Consider the following 19957-nt stretch of genomic DNA (forward strand, 5'->3'; position numbering starts at 1 on the left):
AGGAGTTGGATCAATACTTGACTTCGACTGCAATTAACAATACGTTGTGGTGAAAGAGTTCTTTCACTAGTTCATTTAAAATGGTAATGTCTGAAACTACAGTGTGAGAGGAGTTACCGGATATCTTCACCCTCTTCACGCTCTTGGTGGAGTTGTTAGTGACGTGGACGTTGACACTGATGGGCTCACCGTGGTAGTACAGCTGGGGAGAAACAGAGGCTTAGCAGTGTGTGTGCGTGTGTCCCAGTTATCAAAGTGTGCGAGCGTGTCACCTCCTTATCCAGCGAAGCCTCAAGGTGCAGAGATCTATCGGACATCAGGAAGCTCCGACTGGTCTCCACCATCGGCTGAGGACCCGGCTTCTCTGGAGCGTACTGGACCTTCCGGATCAACAGTTGCACGGAGTTCCTGCACACGCACACAGACACACACAGAGCAGGTTCACGTGCGATTCCTTCGAGCGCCACACTGTATTGGGCTCGGGAAGGCTGGTCGTAGGGTTCAGGTGTCTGAACGTGTCACACCTCTGGTGGATCTTCTCTTCCGCAGTCTTAGCGCAGAACGCTCGGAGCTCATAGTCCACGCCGCACGCCTTCCCCGTGTCCTCGGCGCCCGGCTGGAGGGTTACTGAGCAGGGCAGGTTCTGGGGGATCTGACACAAGGTCAAACAAGGTGAAATCAAAATGGCGGCTTGAGGGTGAATAGTAATATAAAACACCGCCTCTACGGAAGCCTTTATGCTGCGTTCACACCAAAAGCGTTGCGAATTTTCGTTTTTTCGCCTGAGTTTACTCACTCGAGTTTATGTTTGCGTCATTCGCTTTTTTGCAGAGGAAAGGGGCCGCGGCTTTTCCGTGGCTTTACTCCGTGAAAACAGTTACCATTTCCGCTATCCACCATTGAAATAACCACTAGTTCTGCTTTATACTTGTTGTGGAACATCAAACGCCATTGTGTCTGGGTTAATAATATTATCCGTGGGCACACACAGCTCCGACCTGTGTGTGAATGACGGCCGCTTTCAGCGCTACTTCAGGCGGACCAGCAGCCAGTTGAATTCAGCAACGGCAAGACAGCAGTGACGACGGGCGTAGCATCGCAATGCTGATTGGCCTCGCAAATCAGCGTCACACAAGTTGAAATATTTAAACTCGGGCGGAAAAGCAAATTTTTCGCAACGCACCGTTCGCTTGAAGCGCGTCATTCGCGCAGCTCGGTGGAAAATGTGCTTTTCCGCAAACATTCACGTCTGTGCATTGACAAATAATTCACAAGCATTATGGTGCGTTCACACCAAAAGAGTTGCGAAATATTTGCTTTTCTGCTTTTTCGCCCATGAAAAATTCGCTCACGAAAAATTCGCTCAACGCTGAGTTGCGAAAGCCAAAGCGTTGAGAAGCTCCGCCCGTCGTCACCGCCGTCCTGCTGTTGCTGTATCAAACTGCTGCTGGTCCGCTGAAGGAGCTTCATTCAGACACTCGTACTGGAGGAGTCGGAGCTGTGTGCGACTACGGATAATATTATGAACCCAGACACGGGGGCGTTTGATGTTCCGACGTTTGTCAGGATCAAGGGTTTGTTGTTGTAATACTCATTTAGGTCACAAGAGGCTGAAGTGCACCACTACCCAGTGTTCTAATTTTTCCCACATGAGTTGTAATCTCTCCATGCTCTTTAAACACATGCTGCATGTATTGCGTGTCAGCAAGCTATGACACATTGCGGTCATGTCTGGCTAGAAATTAGTTTCAAATCAGCTGTAATCTGTTAGTGTGTCAGGGGGTCAGGGTGAAGCGGAGGTTCAGGTTGTGTTGGTGTTCAGAAGTCTTACAGTGAAGTGGAAGGGGTAGGCATGCTGGCCCAGCTTCTTCAGCAGCCGCTCCTGCAGCCGGCTCGGAGTAGTCTTCGTCTCCTGCAGAGGAGGGAAGACCTGGACCGTGCTGACGTACAGGTCCTTTCGGAAGGAAAGGCCCAGGACGTCCAGGTCCTCCCGGCCGTAGCGGAACGCACAGGTCAGAGTCACAAACACTGAGGACGGACGGAGGCATCGATGAAATGGGCGGTTATTCAGTTACTCAGTTACTTTGTGTCCGTCTCCTCATTTCCTACCTTTTCGATCTTTCAGATACTCTTGATCCACGAGGAGCACTCCGTCTAGAACAAGCGCACACGCACACGCACACACACACAGTTAGATCAGACTTGAGCTCACGAGACCGTCATTCTCATCCAAGACCATCCCCTCACCTCAATCTGTGTTTGAGTGACCTATACTTAAGAAACATTCAGGGTCCCCTTTTTTTAATTCAGAAAATAATCAATTTCCAGGTTTAGCGTGACCAAACTAACAACTTTAATGATTCAGAACTGCGACATTTCCCTTCAACACTCTGGCTGACACTAGATCATGGGACGCCGAGTGGGCTGCAAAGGACACGTGTGTTGTGTCCAAATTTGGGCAAAATACAATCTCCATCTCGCATTTGGGCGGGGGAGGGGGGCCTTGTCGACCCTTTTAAGATGTGTTTAGTTTAGAAATGCCGCCTCTGAATTGGGGCCGTAAGTATTGTACACACTGGGGAGAGAAAGCCTTTCCGCCCCGAAAATGTGTGTGTGTGTTTGTTTGTTTGTGTCCCTTTAAGGAATTAAGTGAAAGCTAGAGTAGAGAAAAATTTATCAATTTGTTGACCAAACAGTGTGTGTGTGTGTGTGTGTGTGTGTGTGTGTGTGTGTGTGTGTGTGTGTGTGTGTGTGTGTGTGTGTGTGTGTGTGTGTGTGTGTGTGTGCGTTTCTGACTTAGGCTACCTTTCGGTATCCATTTCACTAAAGACCAGTTATTTTGGGACAGTTTGTACAATTGGGGACAAAAGCTGTGGCCCCAATTTAGAAGAAGCAGATTTTTTGGGTCAGTGGTTAAAGTCAGGTTTAGGGTAAGTCCGATGAAATGTTCCCAAAGGTGTCACGTCACTCATTGGTTTGTGGACCACCATTTTGAAGCCGTTTTGCAAACAAACGCTGAATAAGCCATTTTATGGGGACCAAAATGTAAAAATGTGAAACCACAACGTGAAAGGGTTAAAGTGCTGCCCCCTGCTGGAGAATGTAAGAACGTTTGTGTGTTCACACTCACCAACTGGATCTATGTGGTCTAAGTGATCAACAAAGTCTCGCTTCCCCAGATAAACTGTGAGCTTTGGAAGGAAAGAGAACGATTAGGATAATCCAGGAGAAGTAATCACACACACACACACACACACACACACACACACACACACACACACACACACTACCTTGCAGTTGGGGCTGGACTTCTTAAAGACTCTGTAAAACAAGATAGAGAGCACATGTTGTAAACAGATGTTGTAAACAGATAGCGCGAAACAAAAAAATGTAGATTGATTTATTAATGAATTAATTGATATCAGCAACCTGCACTGAGCCACACAAATTCAAAGCAGCGCTGTGACTGAAAAGGCTCCCGACATCCTTCAAGCAATGTTTCAAAGTGTTTCAGATGTTTCTGTATTCTGTTTCATGGTTTGGTCTCTCAGACGTCTGCTGCACCGGCCCTTTAAGAAGACATGTGCCAGAGGGTCTGGTCGTTGATGGGAGCTTTGTCTTGTGGCTTTTCCGATGGTCCAGCATAGGGCAGCAACATTGTGGTAATATTCAAGATGGAAACTCTTCCATGGGAATTGATGGGAAACACCAGGATTAAAATAGAAAGACAGGCGGTATTTATCAAGTCCAATGCATTTTATCCAAAGCGACTTACACATTTGGTCCCTGCATTTAACCCATCCTACTTAACCCTCCCGTTGACTTGGGGTCAAAATGACCCATCAACACACATTCATATACACTCGTACACGGGTCATTTTGACCCCAAGACAACGGGAGGGAGCAGTTGGCTGCTGGGAAGCGCTCGGGGAGCAACTATGGGTTTCGTGCATGTGTGCTCAAGGACAGTTGGACATGAGAACTGTGGGGGGACCAGGGATCAGACCGGCTGCCTTACCACTCCACCCATGAGCCACAGCTGCCTTAATATCAGAAGCCGACACTAGTGTCACACCGTCTAATAGAAATAAACAAACAAATCAACTATTTAAAGTTAAACTTTAAATTGAAAACGACTCATTCAGCATTGTGTTGAGCTTTCATCAATCACCAACAACAAAACATTCCCCTTGATCCCATTTCAAAATAAGACTCTCTCAGGCCTCCGTATTCTGTCCATGGACTCAGATTTATATGATCGTTCTGTGCAAAATTTCCAAAATACTAGTAGAACAGACAAAGTTCCCTGTCGAACTGTCAGCTTAGTTGCATTATAGGCAGCTGAGTTTCATTATAGGTAATATCACACCAATATAGCCTCTTGGATAATATTTCTGGTGTTCTGTGAAGCCAGCGGATATCCGGGCCAAGACCTCCTCTTCAATCCGCTCGTCAATCGTCTCCAGTCCGATTAGCAACTTGGGAAGCGTGACTGCAAATGGAGTCGAGAGACGACGTGTGCGACCGCGTCGTTTCACAAGCAGCCAGGCGTTCAACAGACACCTGCTCAAACGTGATTAGTCAATACCAGTCGGGACTACAAACAAAAACCAGAACACTTCTGATACCAGAATCTTCCGAACCAACTAGGATGACCCTGACCTGCCCAGTCTCAACCCTAAAGCATGAACAAAACAAACATTGCCACCACCATATATATATTCCAAATACTACCAACACGTCACAAACGCTGGTCACATGACTAACACAGGGACAGTATTTGTCCATGTAGTGTTGCCTGCGTTTCAAAGTAAACAAGGGAAGCATCCAGGCCTGCTTAGTGTCTCTGGTGGACATCAACAAGCTGTTAGTGGAGGCTCTCATTACACTCCAATACACACTAAAGGCCCTGTATAACCACGTCACATTTCCTATCCTTTAAACAGACACAGACACACACACACACGCACGCACACACACTTGCGTAAACAGAAAAAGAGATCAGCTAGACAGCAGCAGCAATGGCTGACAGCACAATGAACTGTAGGACGGGGAGTTGACCATAAACAACAACTTTAAGCTCAAAACGGATCCTGTGTGACATTTACTCTCACCGGCCTCCGTCCGTGTCCGTGTGTGTGTGTGTGTGTGTGTGTGTGTTAGAACAGAGCAGATCCAACAACAGCGTGGCGTTTGTGTCCCGATTAGATTATGCACACAGCGTGGAACAGTTCTGATCCCAAGGGACACATCAATCATCACAATGGAAAAATTGCAATAGCACTTAACGAAAGGACAATGGGAGCGAACGTTTCGAAGGGAACACACTCGAGGAACTATTCAGGACTCGTTTTGAGGAAATCTCCACCCTCGGATTCTCTGATACCATCAACAGGGCCAGATTGTTTGCACAGGGCCATGCCAACAGGCTTCACGCAACACGGAAAATCGTGACGAAAACCAGCTTGCGAGCTTTGCTTCATAGAACCAATAAAAACAAAATGAAAGTCAACGTGTAGACGACCACAAAAGCACGAAACTGTGGCTTTGTGTTTCCATTATTGCAGAAGAAGATTGTCACAGAGCAGAGCTGTCGTTGAGACCTTTCAGGAGGTCACGTGAGCTTGAGGTTTATGCCTACTGCTGCAGTTTTGGGAACATTAGCAGGAATGTGCTGCCGTTTACATTCTGAGGACAGAAAACGGGGGGCAAAGAACAAAATCCACATCCTGATGATCAACAGAATTGTCCATTACTTCCTGAGAAGAGGACACATGAACCCCTTCCTGTCAACCCCTTATCCTACAGGCAACAGAAAACATGTAATCATCATAAAACTCAACTCAGCCAGGCATGAAGCTGCTGAGGTCAGCACTGAGGACAGGATACAAACCACAACATGGAATTACATGAAAGCCAAATCATCAAATGTCAAGAGATTTGAAAGGTTTGGAAACGATCCAACTGCCAGGCAGCGTTTGACCTCCAAAGATTTCTAATAAAAAATTAAAAAAGCAAATAGTTGTTTTACCCAACAAACAAACAATCAACAACATTGTGCTAGAAATATAAAAAAACTAACAAAACAAATGTCATGTTTTCACGTTAAGGATCGGTTAATTTTTCCCAGGCTTGCTTTAAAACCACTTAAAAATAACAGTCCGTCTTGCAAAAATGTATCGGAAGTCAATATGAGGCTTCAGTAGTCTGGTACTCCCTCATATTATTTTATATAACTTGTATTCTATTTGAAAATCAAGTAGCTCATGAAAAATATGTGGTGTCTCACACTCGGAGCTAATCCTACACCTGTTATTATTGTCTTGAACATGTCTGAGTGGAGAACGTATCATTTTCAAAGTGTTCGATACATTTAATCAACGTTTAAAGGACCAGGTTGTGAGAATGCAGCGACATCTCGTGGTGCGGCCGCAGATTGCAACCACTGAACAGTCCTCCCATTTCCAAGATTGACGCAGGACTACTACGGTGGCCTTCAGCAATTAAGTCAAACCTCTGTCCCAAACAGACAAAAGACCTCTTTGGGTTTCAGACCACTTCCCTTTAACGGGCCTCCGACGTGCAGCGGGCTCTTTCTGTCTTTGGCGACTCCTAGTGGCACCACAGAAGAAGAAGAAGACACCATCACAGAAACCTGTCAAATTGTCCTTCATGTCCGCCGACGTCTTGTGTGTTTACACTGGAGACTTTCGCGTTGACATTTACGTACGAGACACGGGAATACGTGCCCGTCTTCCTCAAAAAACCATCTCCGACCAAACACGTTCAACTCCTCTGTTGTACCAGCAACGTAAGATAGCAGCAGAGTAGCGACGTTATGAGCCACTTCTGTCCGGTTTGAACTAAGTTCGACCTCTGTCTATGGGGCTATAGCCCGTCGTGTCTTAAACAATCAGCCACGTAAAAGTCAAAACGAGTATTAGCCTATTCAGAAGAGAGAAACGGTGCTACGTTCTTTCTGCTCCGGTGCTCGACACACCAACGCGTTTCTCTCAGAAGAGGAAGTTACGCCAGACCCCCTTTACAAAATCTATGCTTTTCTTTTACGGCAAACGTAACAGCTGCACACTGTACACGTCCGGGCGAGACTTTACACTTTCCGTATTTTTCGCATCCACTCTTCAATTCGGCATTACCTATCAATCGATATTTATTGATGTATAGTTTTTTTTTTTTTTTTTTTAATCAACTTAAAGTCCTCTAAAATCCAGAGTCACGTGAATGTGTTTTCACACAGTTCTTTGCGCAGACAGCGATACAAACGGCAGATTGAATTGCTCGGGTTTAGTGCATTAGTTCCCTTTTTCCCCTTAATGGAGCGGAGCTGCGTCTTCTCCTCCCGCACCGTGACAGAAACAGAGCCAACGGGGCGGTTCTCGTACCTGGTCCCCGCTTTGTCCCCCATCTCCTCTATCTCCTCGGTACCGTGTGGACGGTGGGTCTCGGTAGTCCTTGTCTGTGGTCTGTGCTGGTCCCGTGTGTCCTGCTGCTGCTGCTGCTTTTTAGAGTAATTCAGCCTGTTTCCGCAGTTTAGGGACAAAAACCACGCCTACATGTAATTTTGACGGACACCTTATAACCAAATATACTGCGATACACCTGCAAACCAGCATACAGACACACTGGTATTAGTATTAGTGGCAGTAATAAGGAACAGTATCTGTAGTCTACCTCAGTACGCGTCTGAGGGAGGCTCCTTGTACCTGCACCAAGTGGAAGAAGTACTCAGGTCCTGAAGTCAAAGTACCACTATGTCAAACTACTCCAATAATGTGTATTTTTTTTAAAAATAGGGTGTTGTCATCTTCAAGTCATAGTTATATCTACTAAACAGTGAGGGTTCCCAACCAAAGGGCCACAACATACATCTAAAGGGGGCATGAGATGAATAATGGAAGAGGGAAGAAGAAAAACAAAGTTATAATGACAAATCTCTTTATTTATTTTGTTCAGATTCCTTATTATTAGATTTTTTTGGAATTAATCATTTCACCATTTATATGGGTAAAATGAACTCATCTGAGGTTTAGAGGGGAAGTCTTTCTCTGGTGGAACATCTATGTGAAACATGACACAGTGCAGATGTGGACAGTATAAAGTAGCAACAACAAAAAAAGGAAATACATTTGCCTTTTTTTACAATGTGTACACATATGACATCCTCTGTCATGGGAGCTCACATCGGATCAGGAAAAACTCCCCCCAAAAAAACTTTCACAGGGAGAAAAAAGGGAAGAAACCTATAGGGAGCGCAACAGAGGAGGATCCCTGTCCCCAGATGGTCAGAAGCAATAGATGTCATGTGTACAGAATGAATAACGTAAAAGTTACATCACATTCAATGAATATGACATACATTATTCATATAATGAGGGCAGTAGGCATGATGAGAAAGTTACGACTACCACAAAATAACAGCAGCAGTGGATGTAGTAGAATAATAATGACAATAAAAACAGTAATGGTATTGGTAATACTAATTGCAATGCAACTAGCAATAGCAATGATAATAGCAGGAGGTGTCGGGCAGGACCAGGGTCCAGATAAAACCACGATCCATGTAAACCTGTGAGAAGAGACCAAAGTGCAGTATATATATATATATATATATATATATATATATATATATATATATATATATATATATATATATATATATATATATACACACATACATACGTACATACATATATACATACATATATAAATATATAAACAGGTACATACATACATACATACATATACACACATATATGCATTTTAACGACCCCTTTGTCTATGAGAGAAAGTGTGATGTTTCCTCTGTGACCTGAATGCTTCAGGCTACATGAGACGCACACACTCGGGCTAATCCTACACCTGATATTATTGTATACGTCTTGAACATGTCTGAGTGGAAGGCATCTTTAATTGCAGGACATGATCGAAACCTCATATTCATCACGTGCTATTAAAATAGTTTCGGCGTCATTTAGCTTTGTCAGCATTCCTCGGTATTTAATATTTTTTTGGCCAAAGCAAAACCAGAGGATTTTATTTTGAAAGGCGCGGCAGGAAGCGGCAGCGTGTGGGAGTGTCACAGAGTGCCATAGTGAACGCCTTGTATGCGGCTTTCTGCACAGCGCTGAACCGCAGGCTACAGAGACGAACGGAACGGTGACAGGCCTGCTACTTTACCCGCTCTATTCTCACTTTGTCCCGGCTGTTCGCGTGTGTGGAGACCGGAGCCATGGCTAGCCGCTCTCCGTGGTCGCTCTGCCTGCTGCTGGCGCTGCTGCTGCCGCTGGGAGGTAAGGCTTTGTCCCGCACACATGCTGCGCCTTTTGTGCCGCACTTTGATTCAAGGCTGAGTAACGGTCCACCGGCTCGGGAGGCAGAAGTGAGAGAGCCGCATGCACATTCAGATCATTACTCTTTTATTAGCTATACACGCGTTAAAGCTTTTATTAAGCGAGCTGCAATCAGTTATTGTGGCTCCATTTGTTCCAGATATGAATTATGCTGATTACCAGCAGTAATATATGCAGTGATTACACATTATTACATTAAGTGGAATTATTCTATCGAGTTTCTTCCAGTAGATCCAGTCATTTTAGTAATTAATATATATATATATATATATATATATATATATATATATATATATATATATATATATATATATATAAGAAATATTAGTTAGTATAGATCAAAGTGATGTGGCACCACCCGGCTTCTTTCCTGTCTGTCTGGGTTGCAGCGGCACGTGCCCCACTGACAATGATGTCACTCTCGGTGATGATGATGAATATGAAAAGTCGGTCACCTAAAAAGGGGAACAATTTGAAAGCAAATGGCTTCGTGCTGCATCACTGAGGCACCTGTCGTCACACCCACTGGTCTGCAGCGTGCAGACAGCAGCGTGCAGACAGCCAGGGGTAGAAAGCAGCGTGCACACCCGGTGCATTTTGTTTTATTGTGCTGTGTGAGGATTCTGGTATTCAAAGGTCTGAGTGATGACCTATAGATGTTCAATATGAGGGTAGACTTAAACTGGGGAAAAATATTTTCCCAATCAGTTGTCGGCAAGTAACTGCAATGCTGTGATGCAAATTATATGCAAATTATGTGAATACATTTTGGCTCGCCAAGGCGGGGTTTAGGTTTAGGCATATGATTGAAAATGCTTACCCCAGGTAGTTTAAGTATAATACAAAAATGAAAGGTTGTGGGCTCGGGGTGGTGGATGGCAGCACACATCTGACTTTCACACAGGAGACCAAAGTTTCTATCACAGACATTTTCAATTTTTTATAACTGTAAAACTGCCAAAGTGAAGCACAGAGTGGGCGGATCCGGCTGTCACATCTTTTTTTGGAGCAGTGACCATATTTGGTCAAGACGGTGGAGCTGTGGAAGGTTTTGTGAGCATAACGACAAGTTAGCAGCTTGTGCTAGCTAGCTTAGCAAGGGCTGCAACAAAATTCAAGTTGAAAACTGTGATAAAAACAGTATGTTTGTAACATACCTATCAGAAAAAACGTATGGCAGACTCCTTATAGGGTTGAAAAGTATTCGTAGAACCTTGTTTGCTCATGGCAGAGAAGAAATACAGAAAATCAAAGAGTTATAATTAACGGTTTAATTAAAGTTCAAATGGTGATACAGTGTACATATACTCAGCTGAGGGTCTCCGAGCTTCCGCTCCACAGACCTTTCCTGTCTCGTTTCAGCTCAAAGACCTCGAACAGGAATCTACAATCTGGTTTTAACATCCCAGCTCATTCGCCTCATTGGTGCAGCCGTTTGATTCAGCGACGGCAGTGACGACGGGCGGAGCTTCTCATCGCTGATTGGCTTTCGCAACTCAGCGTCGCGCGAATTTGCGGAAAAGTGAATATTCGCAACACTTTTTCGCCTCTATCGCACTGCCCGGCGAAAAATTTGCTTTTCCGCAACCATTCGCGTCTGTGCATTGATTTAACATGTAATCTACTAGCGTGAATATATTACAACTCTTTTGGTGTGAACACGGCATAAGACTTAATATAATTTAAATGGTTGAATTTTATAAAAGTTAAACACCCCTACAGTTGTAATGAATGGGGGTATTAGCTATAGCAGTGATTTTCAACAACTGTGCTGTGGCACACCAGTGTGCCGTGAGAGATCGTCAGGTGTGCCGTGGGAAAATGTCCAATTTCACTGAATCGGTCTAAAGAAATATTATTTAGTTGCCGCAAATAATTTTGCATTGTTGAGCATCTGAGCCTGCAATATAGTGGCTGGCCTAGTAATGAAATACTCTTCCATGCCAGTAGGTAGCGCAATAATTATCTACCGTACATGCTGTATAATGCTACAATGCAATATTTTGTAGATTTTTTGGTTGTTGGTGTGCCACAGGATTTTTTTATTGTAGAAAATGTGCCGCGGCTCAAAAAAGGTTGAGAAACACTGAGCTATAGTGACCAAAACAGTTTTTGTACCAGGCTGTAAACATGTTTATTTCTGCTGTAAAGGTGGGTATCGTCTATCGGGATTGATGTTTCCTGTCCGTCCCTGCCTGCAACTATTGATGCCAAAAAATCTGAAAGTTTAAAATCTGGAAAGGAAGCTAAAGCAGTAAGGGAAGACTGAAGTTTTAAAATAACCACATAATTGATTCCCAGGGGGAAATTAAGAGTGACAGCAGAACTAGAAAAATACCAGATTCAAATATAGAAAAGCATAAAGCAGAGTAAAGGAGCAACACCGGCATGAACCAAGATTAGGATTTATTGTTTTCCCTTTTCATTTTGGAAAATCTGTTTTCTTTTTGTTAATTAACACTTCAAAAATCAATATAAATTTCAAACTCAAACTGAAGAAGTGAAGCCAGAATGTCCTCCTTCCAAAAAGTCCTCACTCCGAAGGTGTAAATTGGTCCTCACAAAGATAGATATACAAATAAACACACACACACCATGTGTTTGTTTGTGAGTGGCAGCCAATGAGATTCGCTTCTGTTTGTTCGTCTCTGCTTTTGTGACCAGCCTGGTAAATGATCTCTGTTCTGCAGTCCAGACAACAAATAGAGCAGATTAGTGCACCAGGCACCAGTGTGGCACCAGGGCCGCGGTGACACAGTTCACCAGCAGGGACTAGAAAACTGATCCCTGTCATGGTTCCACCAATACAAACAGTTGAAATCAAAGAGACCAGTGTGAATCCTTTTTGCTTTTTATGTGTCAGATTCAGTGTAACGTGTCTGTTTCCTCTCTCTCTCTGGACTCTAGTCCTGTCTCAGGACTTTGACCTGTTCGACGCTCTGGATGATGACAGTAAACCAGGTAAGGACAACAGATCGCCATTCGTCTTGTACATTTCTCCAATGCCCGAAGACCCTATAACCAGGGGTGTCAAACATACATCTCGCAGGCCGAATCCGACCCGCCAGGGTGTCCTGGTGGCACAGCGCTGTGTATTACATCAGCGTCGTGCTGGTTAGGGGGTACTTGGCTGAATAACTATTTAACAGGGGGAAGATCACTGAAAAAGTTTGAGAACCACTGCTGTATACTATAGGTCAGTAAAGCCATTTTAATTCTGAAAAAAAAAAAGAATTTAGAAGGCAGAGTTGGCTGATCACATGATCAGGTCAAATGGCTGATGTTCCAGAACAAACATTCCGCCTCGACTGTTAGGAGAAATGGTTGTATATATCTCTTTAAATTATTTGATGGTTGTGTATATCTCTTTAAATATTTGATCGCTTTGATGGCTTTATTCTCAAGTGTTGACAGAGAGCTTATATATCTCCACACAGAATCCAACTCTTCCACAACAACCTCTCAACCAGTTATTCTACTCAACTTGGATTCCTTTTAGAAATATTTGATAGTTAACATGACTTCCTCAGCGCTTGCTGTATCAGCATTGTAAAAGAAATACTGATGTAGACGAAAATATAATTTAAAAAAATAGGAAAAATCTAAAATGTCTAAAAGGTGTTTTATAATGCAAGGCATTTCAAAGCTTTGCTTTTTAAGGTCTGCATAGAACAAAAGTAATGCTGCACTCATTTGTAACTTTAGGTTACATCAAATAAATTAATTAATAAAGAGGCAGTAATGATTTTTTTTAATGTTTGGTCTTGATTTTCAAATATATATCGCTGATATTATTGTTCTGGGTGCCCTGCCTTGGGGTATTAAGGCATAGGGGTCAACTTTGGCAATACTATAGACGATAAACATGGATGAGTCCGTATTACACGCGTACGTATGTACACGTGTAATATAGTACTGTTGGTTTACAGTAAAAGGGTCTTTAGCCCCTTTCAGATAATGCAAGTTTGAATCGGATGCAGTTACTTTATCATTGTGAGATATTCTCATGCTGAGAAGATTGGAAACCAAAGGCTGTCTGGAACAGGAAGAAAAATGCATCCCATGTGTCGCAAAAAGCTCAGAAAAAACACACAGTACCGTACAGGATCTGTCAGTAATGAGCACAAACGTACAATACCATATACTCTATGAATAACACCAGGGAAAATGAATTACTTTTATATAACTACATAATTCCTTGTCAACAGCGACCCCTTCACCAAAACCAGCAAAGCCAGCAGCACCCGCTGGAGGAACAGGAGGAGGTAGGAACCACACAGCAGCTACTGACACTGATCAGTTCATTCTATAATAATTGTAGAAAATGATGTAATGCAACACAACCTTGACCAGGACAGGATCGTTTAGAAGTGTTTACCAATGGGAATCGTGGACCAAAAGTTGTTTTTTGATGAGTAAAGCGAACGTATTAAATTTACATTTTTGCAACGCCTCGTCTCGCAGCTGTCATCTTACTGTGTGAAACATTACACTGCACTCAATCATCACTGAAGCCAGTGGTTCTACAGATTTGTGCTGTCCATGTTCCTTGCAGACTTTCAACTGGACGACTTATTAGATCGCGACGGCACCACCACCACCAAAGCCCCGCCCAAGGTCGTGCCCAAACTCCCCACAGGTACCAAGGCCCCAGTGAAGCCTAAACCCAAGCCAGGTGAGAGACTGCACCATCCTGTGTTTATAGCCAGCTTTCCTCCTGAGGACACGCCTCCGCGCAGAGAGGCCCACCTCCTTATTAGAAATGCACCTTCATTTCTAATTTATACTCTGCTTCTGCTTTAATTTGCTTTGAATCCAGATTTCCTCTATATTAACCCGTAGTCTTGATCCCTGTCCTTATACCAGTACCGGTGTCATTCATTCAGTTCAGTCAGTTCCACATTATCAGGTGTTAAGTAAGCTACACCGTCGTACAGATGTTTAAAGGAGCAGAGTGTGGGATTTAGCAGCCTCTAGTGGTGAGGTAGCAGATTGCATCGAGCTGAATATCCCTCCGCTCACCCAGCCCTTCCGACACGGCTTGGAGAACATAACGTAAAAATGTGAAAGGCTCTCTCTTGAGCCGGTGTTGGGTTTGTCCGTTCTGGGCTGCTGTAGAAACATAACGGTGCAACATGGCGGACTCCGTGAAGACTACCCGCTCCCTATGTAGAAATGAAGGGCTCATTCTTTTCTATCCCCTGCAATTAAGAAACAACTATTCTTAATTGCAGGAGATTACACATAATAAAATTAAGATCTAGTTATGAATATTGTGTTCTGTTTTCTGACAAACCCCCTTAGCTTAGCATGAATAGAGTGCGGGTGTTACGCTGTAAATGACGGTTGAATTATTAATGAGGTATCACACAAACACATGATATCATAAATTGGTTAGCTCGTTCACACTGCGGGTTGCGTATAAAGATGGACGACGTGGAAGCACGTCTCCCCACTGGAAAAAAACTAAGTCAGAATACACGGACGCGTGCCATCTTGTGCTTTTGACATCACTTTCGTCAGAGTCAGGGACGCGGTATTGAGGTCCCGCCCGACCCAATCATGAGCCAAGTGCGGCCACAGCTTGATAGCGTGAGAGCCACCTAGCTGCTATGTTAGCACCACGGTAGCCGTTTGGCTAGAATGACTGACCATGCTACCTAAATACTTGTATGATAAAGCATGTTCCATTACAGACTCCTGAAGGACTAATTTGCCCAGACAGTTGTCAGTCATGGTGTCACACTAACTAATTCAAACCAAACTTGTCAGAAATATGAAACCTTGGACATACATCAACGCGATACGTACTACTTAAAATGACAAAAACCATTGTTTGTTGAAACGTATTCGACGTGTACTTTAGTTTGTCCCGTGTCCCATTCGCTAATAGGGAGGGGGCGGAGTTTAAGACCTACACAGCGATCTAGATATTTTGGTTTCACTTTTGGGGAGCCGTCATGTCGTCCATCTTTATATTGACTCTATAGCTCACACGTATATACAGTATATATATACATTTTTCCTCCTTTACCTGAAGAGTCTCGTAGGTCTTTTAATTTCTCTCCACATTACAGTCTCAGTTGATCTGTTGCGTTTTTTAAGACTCCTGCTTTTGCATTTGCTGTGCAAAAACATTGACCACCAACCTTTTGACCTCTACAGCTGCAGATGACTTTGACCTGGGTGATGCCTTGGACCCCAACAATGACATTGGTGGCAAGGATAAGAACAAGGGGCAGGGAGGTGGGTGGGAGTGTCTCCCATAGGACTAGCATCATTTTAGAGAACAATCTATGACATGAGAATAAATGATGATTCAATGTTCCAATCACATAAAGATGTACATATAGCAGCTTTAAGTGATACTAAGTCATTCCCTGCAGTATATTTATGGCATTTTCAATTAATTTGCTAGTGATCTGATCATAAAGAACCCTCGCCCTTACTAAATATACTGCAGTCCAGTCCACACTCATCTGTGTCTCCATTCAAGTTCACAGTACTCCCAGCATTGCAGTATTGGAAAAAAAAACTCTGAAAGAAGGACTTAAGCAGTAGATATAAGATTCTCATCAGTTGTCCTGAAAACAAAACAACAACAAAAAACTTCCAAAGCTCCAAACAGAATGTGAACTTCAGACATTTTCCGAGGCTCATCAGCACAATTGACCCCAGTCTGCTTGAAGAAGCACTCTGTTGTTTAGAGCTGCAGAAGAACTGAATAACACTCGACATGTCAAGAGAGTGAGCTCATTGTTTTTCATCTGTTGCTCATCATTCCCTCCCACTCTGCTGATGGCGCAACACTGTCACTCGCATGCTTTAAAAAAAAACATTTTGTAGATTTCATTCTCCATTTATATATTTTCTGTATTTCTTTCATCAAATAATGTGTTTGAAGATATGTGACGTGATCTTGATTCTATGAATGAAAGGCATCATTGTTATTCATGATCAAATGTACCATGATGTAAAATATGTTGTCATGTTTACATCGTATTAGGCTGATAAATCCGCAGATATCTGTTTGTCAGTAATTGTGTATATGACGGCCGATATGAAAAAAAAAATGTGTTCGAATTTTTTTTGAAAAAACAAATTATATGTATATATATTTGTTATTGGATTTTTTAATACTCCAAAATATCGACTCATGATCGGCCTCAGAAATCCAGTATCGATCGGATTATGAATAGAAATTCACTTCAACAAATCACTTTTAAAAAGGTACAGGAAACATAATTTATAAACAATCATGTAAATATATACAGCGACTCTTTCGTCGCTCTTGATTGGTTTCACCATTCTTCGCTGGCGGGAGCTCTTGAAGCGCTGACAGACCAGGTTTAAAGTAGCCCTCAACATCCTGAAGTTCTGGATGAAATCTGTTTCAGTGAAGCCAGTCATGACCCGATCCCACCAAACAGCCGACATTTGAAAACGTGGCTCTCCTTCTTCTTTGTCCTGCTCGATCATCTGCTCACGAATCTTTCTGCGACCAGTTCACACTGGGACGTGATATCGGCCATGTCTGAAAAATAATATGAATAGCCAAACAAAGACACTAAATCAAATTTGATAAATGAATCAAAGTCGAGCACTAAGGCTTGCTGTGTGAACGCAGAGTCTCAACAAGCAGGTTCCCTGTACCTTTAACTTCCAGTCCATCACGTAGAGATGCTTTTCGTCTCCTTCACTGATTGTGTGGTCCCTTTCAGGTGGATTTTCTGACGACGATCTGCTTGAGGTCGGCAAGGACGACACCTACAAACCTGACAAAGGCAAAGGTAATGTGTGCGCCTCCATAGAAAATCCATGTTTAACCCAGCATCTGAGGGAATGTAACTCTGCCGTCACTGTGGTTTCCACAGGTGGACGTCCCAGTGGTGACAAAGATCAAATAAACCAGTATGACGACAACACTGGTAGGTTTTCTCCGTCGCTAGGGTTGGTTCATAAATGCACGTCCATCTCTCCGGTGGCTGGACTTCACTATATATCTATATAAATATATAATTATATGTGTGTGTGTTTGCAGAGACCACAGCAGAAGTGGGCACCATTGGAGGGATCGTTAGTGCGGTTGCTATGGCGCTGGTGGGCGCAATCAGCAGCTACATCGCCTACCAGAAGAAGAAGCTGTGCTTTGGTCTACAACGTAAGGCTTCTGTACTACAGCTGTGTGTTTTGACCTGAGGACATTGACCTCACCAGTGCTGCTGCCAGTACGGCTAAACATGGCAATGAAGGGCTACAATAAAGCCCAAGTGAAATAGTTACTGAAACCTGATCAAATTTAGGTACGAGTTTGTTTTAAATATTTATACATACATGAGTTTCACAGTTCGTAGTATTTTCGTAGTTTAAAAAGTGTCCGACTACACAACCTAGGATTGCAGCAGAAAACGGGGGCAGTTGATCAATCCATTTGAAAGCACAACAAAGCAAATACTTTTTACTCTCCTGAACAGAATACAATGTCATTAGTTAATTTCCAGTGTTGAATTCTTCTCTTAGCCCCCTCTGAAAAGAAGAATTAAACAACAAACTAATTAGAGCAATGATATCTCTATGTAGACAACATTCCCCAGTATATTCAGTAAATATGTACAAATATTAGCCTAATTCTAATGTAAGTGCTTACTAAGAGGAGTTGTACCCATCAAACAAAAGTTAAATATTAAGTAACTGTTGTTTAGCTAACTGAACCAAAGACAATGCTAACGTTAGCATGCTAATACACACAGAACCTGTGATGCTAGCTGGAAACTACCTTCTATAGTACAGCCTAGCTTAAATGCCTAGTTTAAATGCTGCCACCTGATTTAATAAGTCACTAGTTTGAACTAGCTAATTTAAAACTAGCTGGTTGTCACTAAGAACTTCGGAAGAACTAATTAACGTTTCGGCATTTCATTTAATGAAAAGCTGCGGCTAGTAACACGAGTAGCCGTAGCTGTTGATGCTAACTACATGTGTTGCTTTGTGACAGAGAGCCTGAATACGGACATGGTGAAAGCTGAGAACCCTGAGGCCGTGGTGGCTACAGAACCACAAGGTAAGCACTCCTCTACTGAACTCCACTCACATCTACTGCACACTCGGTTCCAGTCTCATCTATCACTTTAGAAGGCCCAAATATAAAACAATATCTTTGTTAATATAGCAAACATTTCCTTTTAGCTGGTGCAGCCAGTCACTTAATAACTCTAGTGGCCGGCACCACGACACGGCACTCTCGCATTCTCTTTGATTAAATACCTGCACTTTTCTCTACGGTGTAAAACGAGTCATTCTTTACGGTGTAACACGAGTCATTCTTTACGGTGTAACAGCGGCACTGTTACTATTGTCACAAGGGACGGCAACAGGGATGGACCCAAACAGAGAGAGACAATATAATTATATTCAAGAAACTGTTTAAAACTTGCAGGGGAGTCAATAAATGTGTAAGAAGATCCAAGGTAAACCAAAACGGGCCAAACACAAAACAAGTAAGGTAATTAGAACAAGGCACGTAACAGGGTAGAAACATACTAGGAATCAGGGCAGAGCAGAACTGCAGGGAGCGAAACAGGCAACATACAAGGAATCAAAGCAGACGAACCAACCCAGAGACAGGGGAACACAGGGTTTAAATACACTGGGGAGGTGCAGGTGATTAGACACGGGAGGATTAAATTCTGGGGCGGGGCAGACAATCACAAAAGGGGGAAAACATACAAAGGCAGGGAAATAAAACAAAAATAAAAACCCAGGACCATGACCATGACATGCACTCTCATTGTTTGTGGTGTAATATCGTCCGGCTTCAATAAAAAGTAGCATCTTTGATATTTCTGCTAAGACTATTTATATTCCTTTTAATAATAAGAGACTATTAACAAAACATTTACAAAACACATCGCTATCACACTTACTCCATATTAATTGATAGAAATTATCTTTGTATAAACTACCATGTTTTTTTTGTGTCTTTGCAGTCCAACAGACTCTCCTGGAGCCACCCAATGCTGAACCACCCACTGAAGAGAATCCTGTGTAACACACTCACACCCACACTCACACCCACACACCCACACCCACCCACACACACACACACACACACACACACACACACACGTCACCCACCAACATTTGCTCTTTCCCAAACATTCCCCACCTAAGCCCCCTGCACACACAAACATGCTGCAGGATAGACTTTCTATTGTGTAGCATGTCCTGGTTGATCTTGCAGCTCTGTGCTGTAAACGTTGGGATTTGTAGTCCTTTTGGCTGAATGTGAACACCGATTTTTTTTTTAATTCTCAGCTGTAAACATGGCCAACAGTGTATCGAACCTTGCCAAATGTACGTGTATATAGTAATTTATTGTTTACTGTTCAAACACCACTGACAATGTTGGTCTTCAGTAATCCAGCCTTCAGCATGTACTCAGATTTCTCTGCTGTGAGCAGAGTTGTAGCATTTTGCTGAATTCCAGACACAGTGAAATTGGAATACTGGAAAAGAAAATAGTGGTCATTTGTGTAATACGTTGAAGAAAGAAACTCTTCTGAGCTTCTATGGGTGCGTGTTGAGCT

The 19957-nt window shown here is 43.0% G+C and overlaps 2 protein-coding genes across 2 annotated transcripts in view; one reads left to right on the top strand and one right to left on the bottom strand.

Moving 5' to 3' along the window:
• Positions 1-7519, bottom strand: part of LOC306733889 (arrestin red cell-like) — an 11576-nt gene extending 4057 nt beyond the window's left edge. Inside the window, exons 1-8 of the mRNA XM_079215199.1 lie at positions 7404-7519; positions 3291-3321; positions 3131-3191; positions 2110-2154; positions 1832-2028; positions 525-652; positions 273-408; positions 118-202 (exon numbers count right to left, since the gene is read on the bottom strand). Coding sequence (XP_079071325.1) covers positions 118-202; positions 273-408; positions 525-652; positions 1832-2028; positions 2110-2154; positions 3131-3191; positions 3291-3321; positions 7404-7426 — 706 coding nt within the window. The 5' untranslated portion in view covers positions 7427-7519. The remainder of the gene's footprint in view (positions 1-117; positions 203-272; positions 409-524; positions 653-1831; positions 2029-2109; positions 2155-3130; positions 3192-3290; positions 3322-7403) is intronic.
• A 1731-nt stretch (positions 7520-9250) lies between these two features.
• Positions 9251-19419, top strand: cd99l2 (CD99 molecule-like 2; the record flags this gene model as incomplete). The annotated part of the gene is made up of 9 exons (XM_079215655.1): positions 9251-9311; positions 12279-12332; positions 13927-14046; positions 15537-15617; positions 17093-17161; positions 17246-17299; positions 17413-17532; positions 18367-18432; positions 19358-19419. 9 exons carry the CDS (start codon positions 9251-9253, stop codon positions 19417-19419), a joined length of 687 nt encoding a protein of 228 aa, XP_079071781.1.
• Between the last annotated feature and the right edge of the window lie 538 nt (positions 19420-19957).

Source organism: Taurulus bubalis, assembly GCF_910589615.1.
Source record: "Taurulus bubalis genome assembly, chromosome: 3".
Lineage (NCBI taxonomy): Eukaryota > Metazoa > Chordata > Actinopteri > Perciformes > Cottidae > Taurulus > Taurulus bubalis.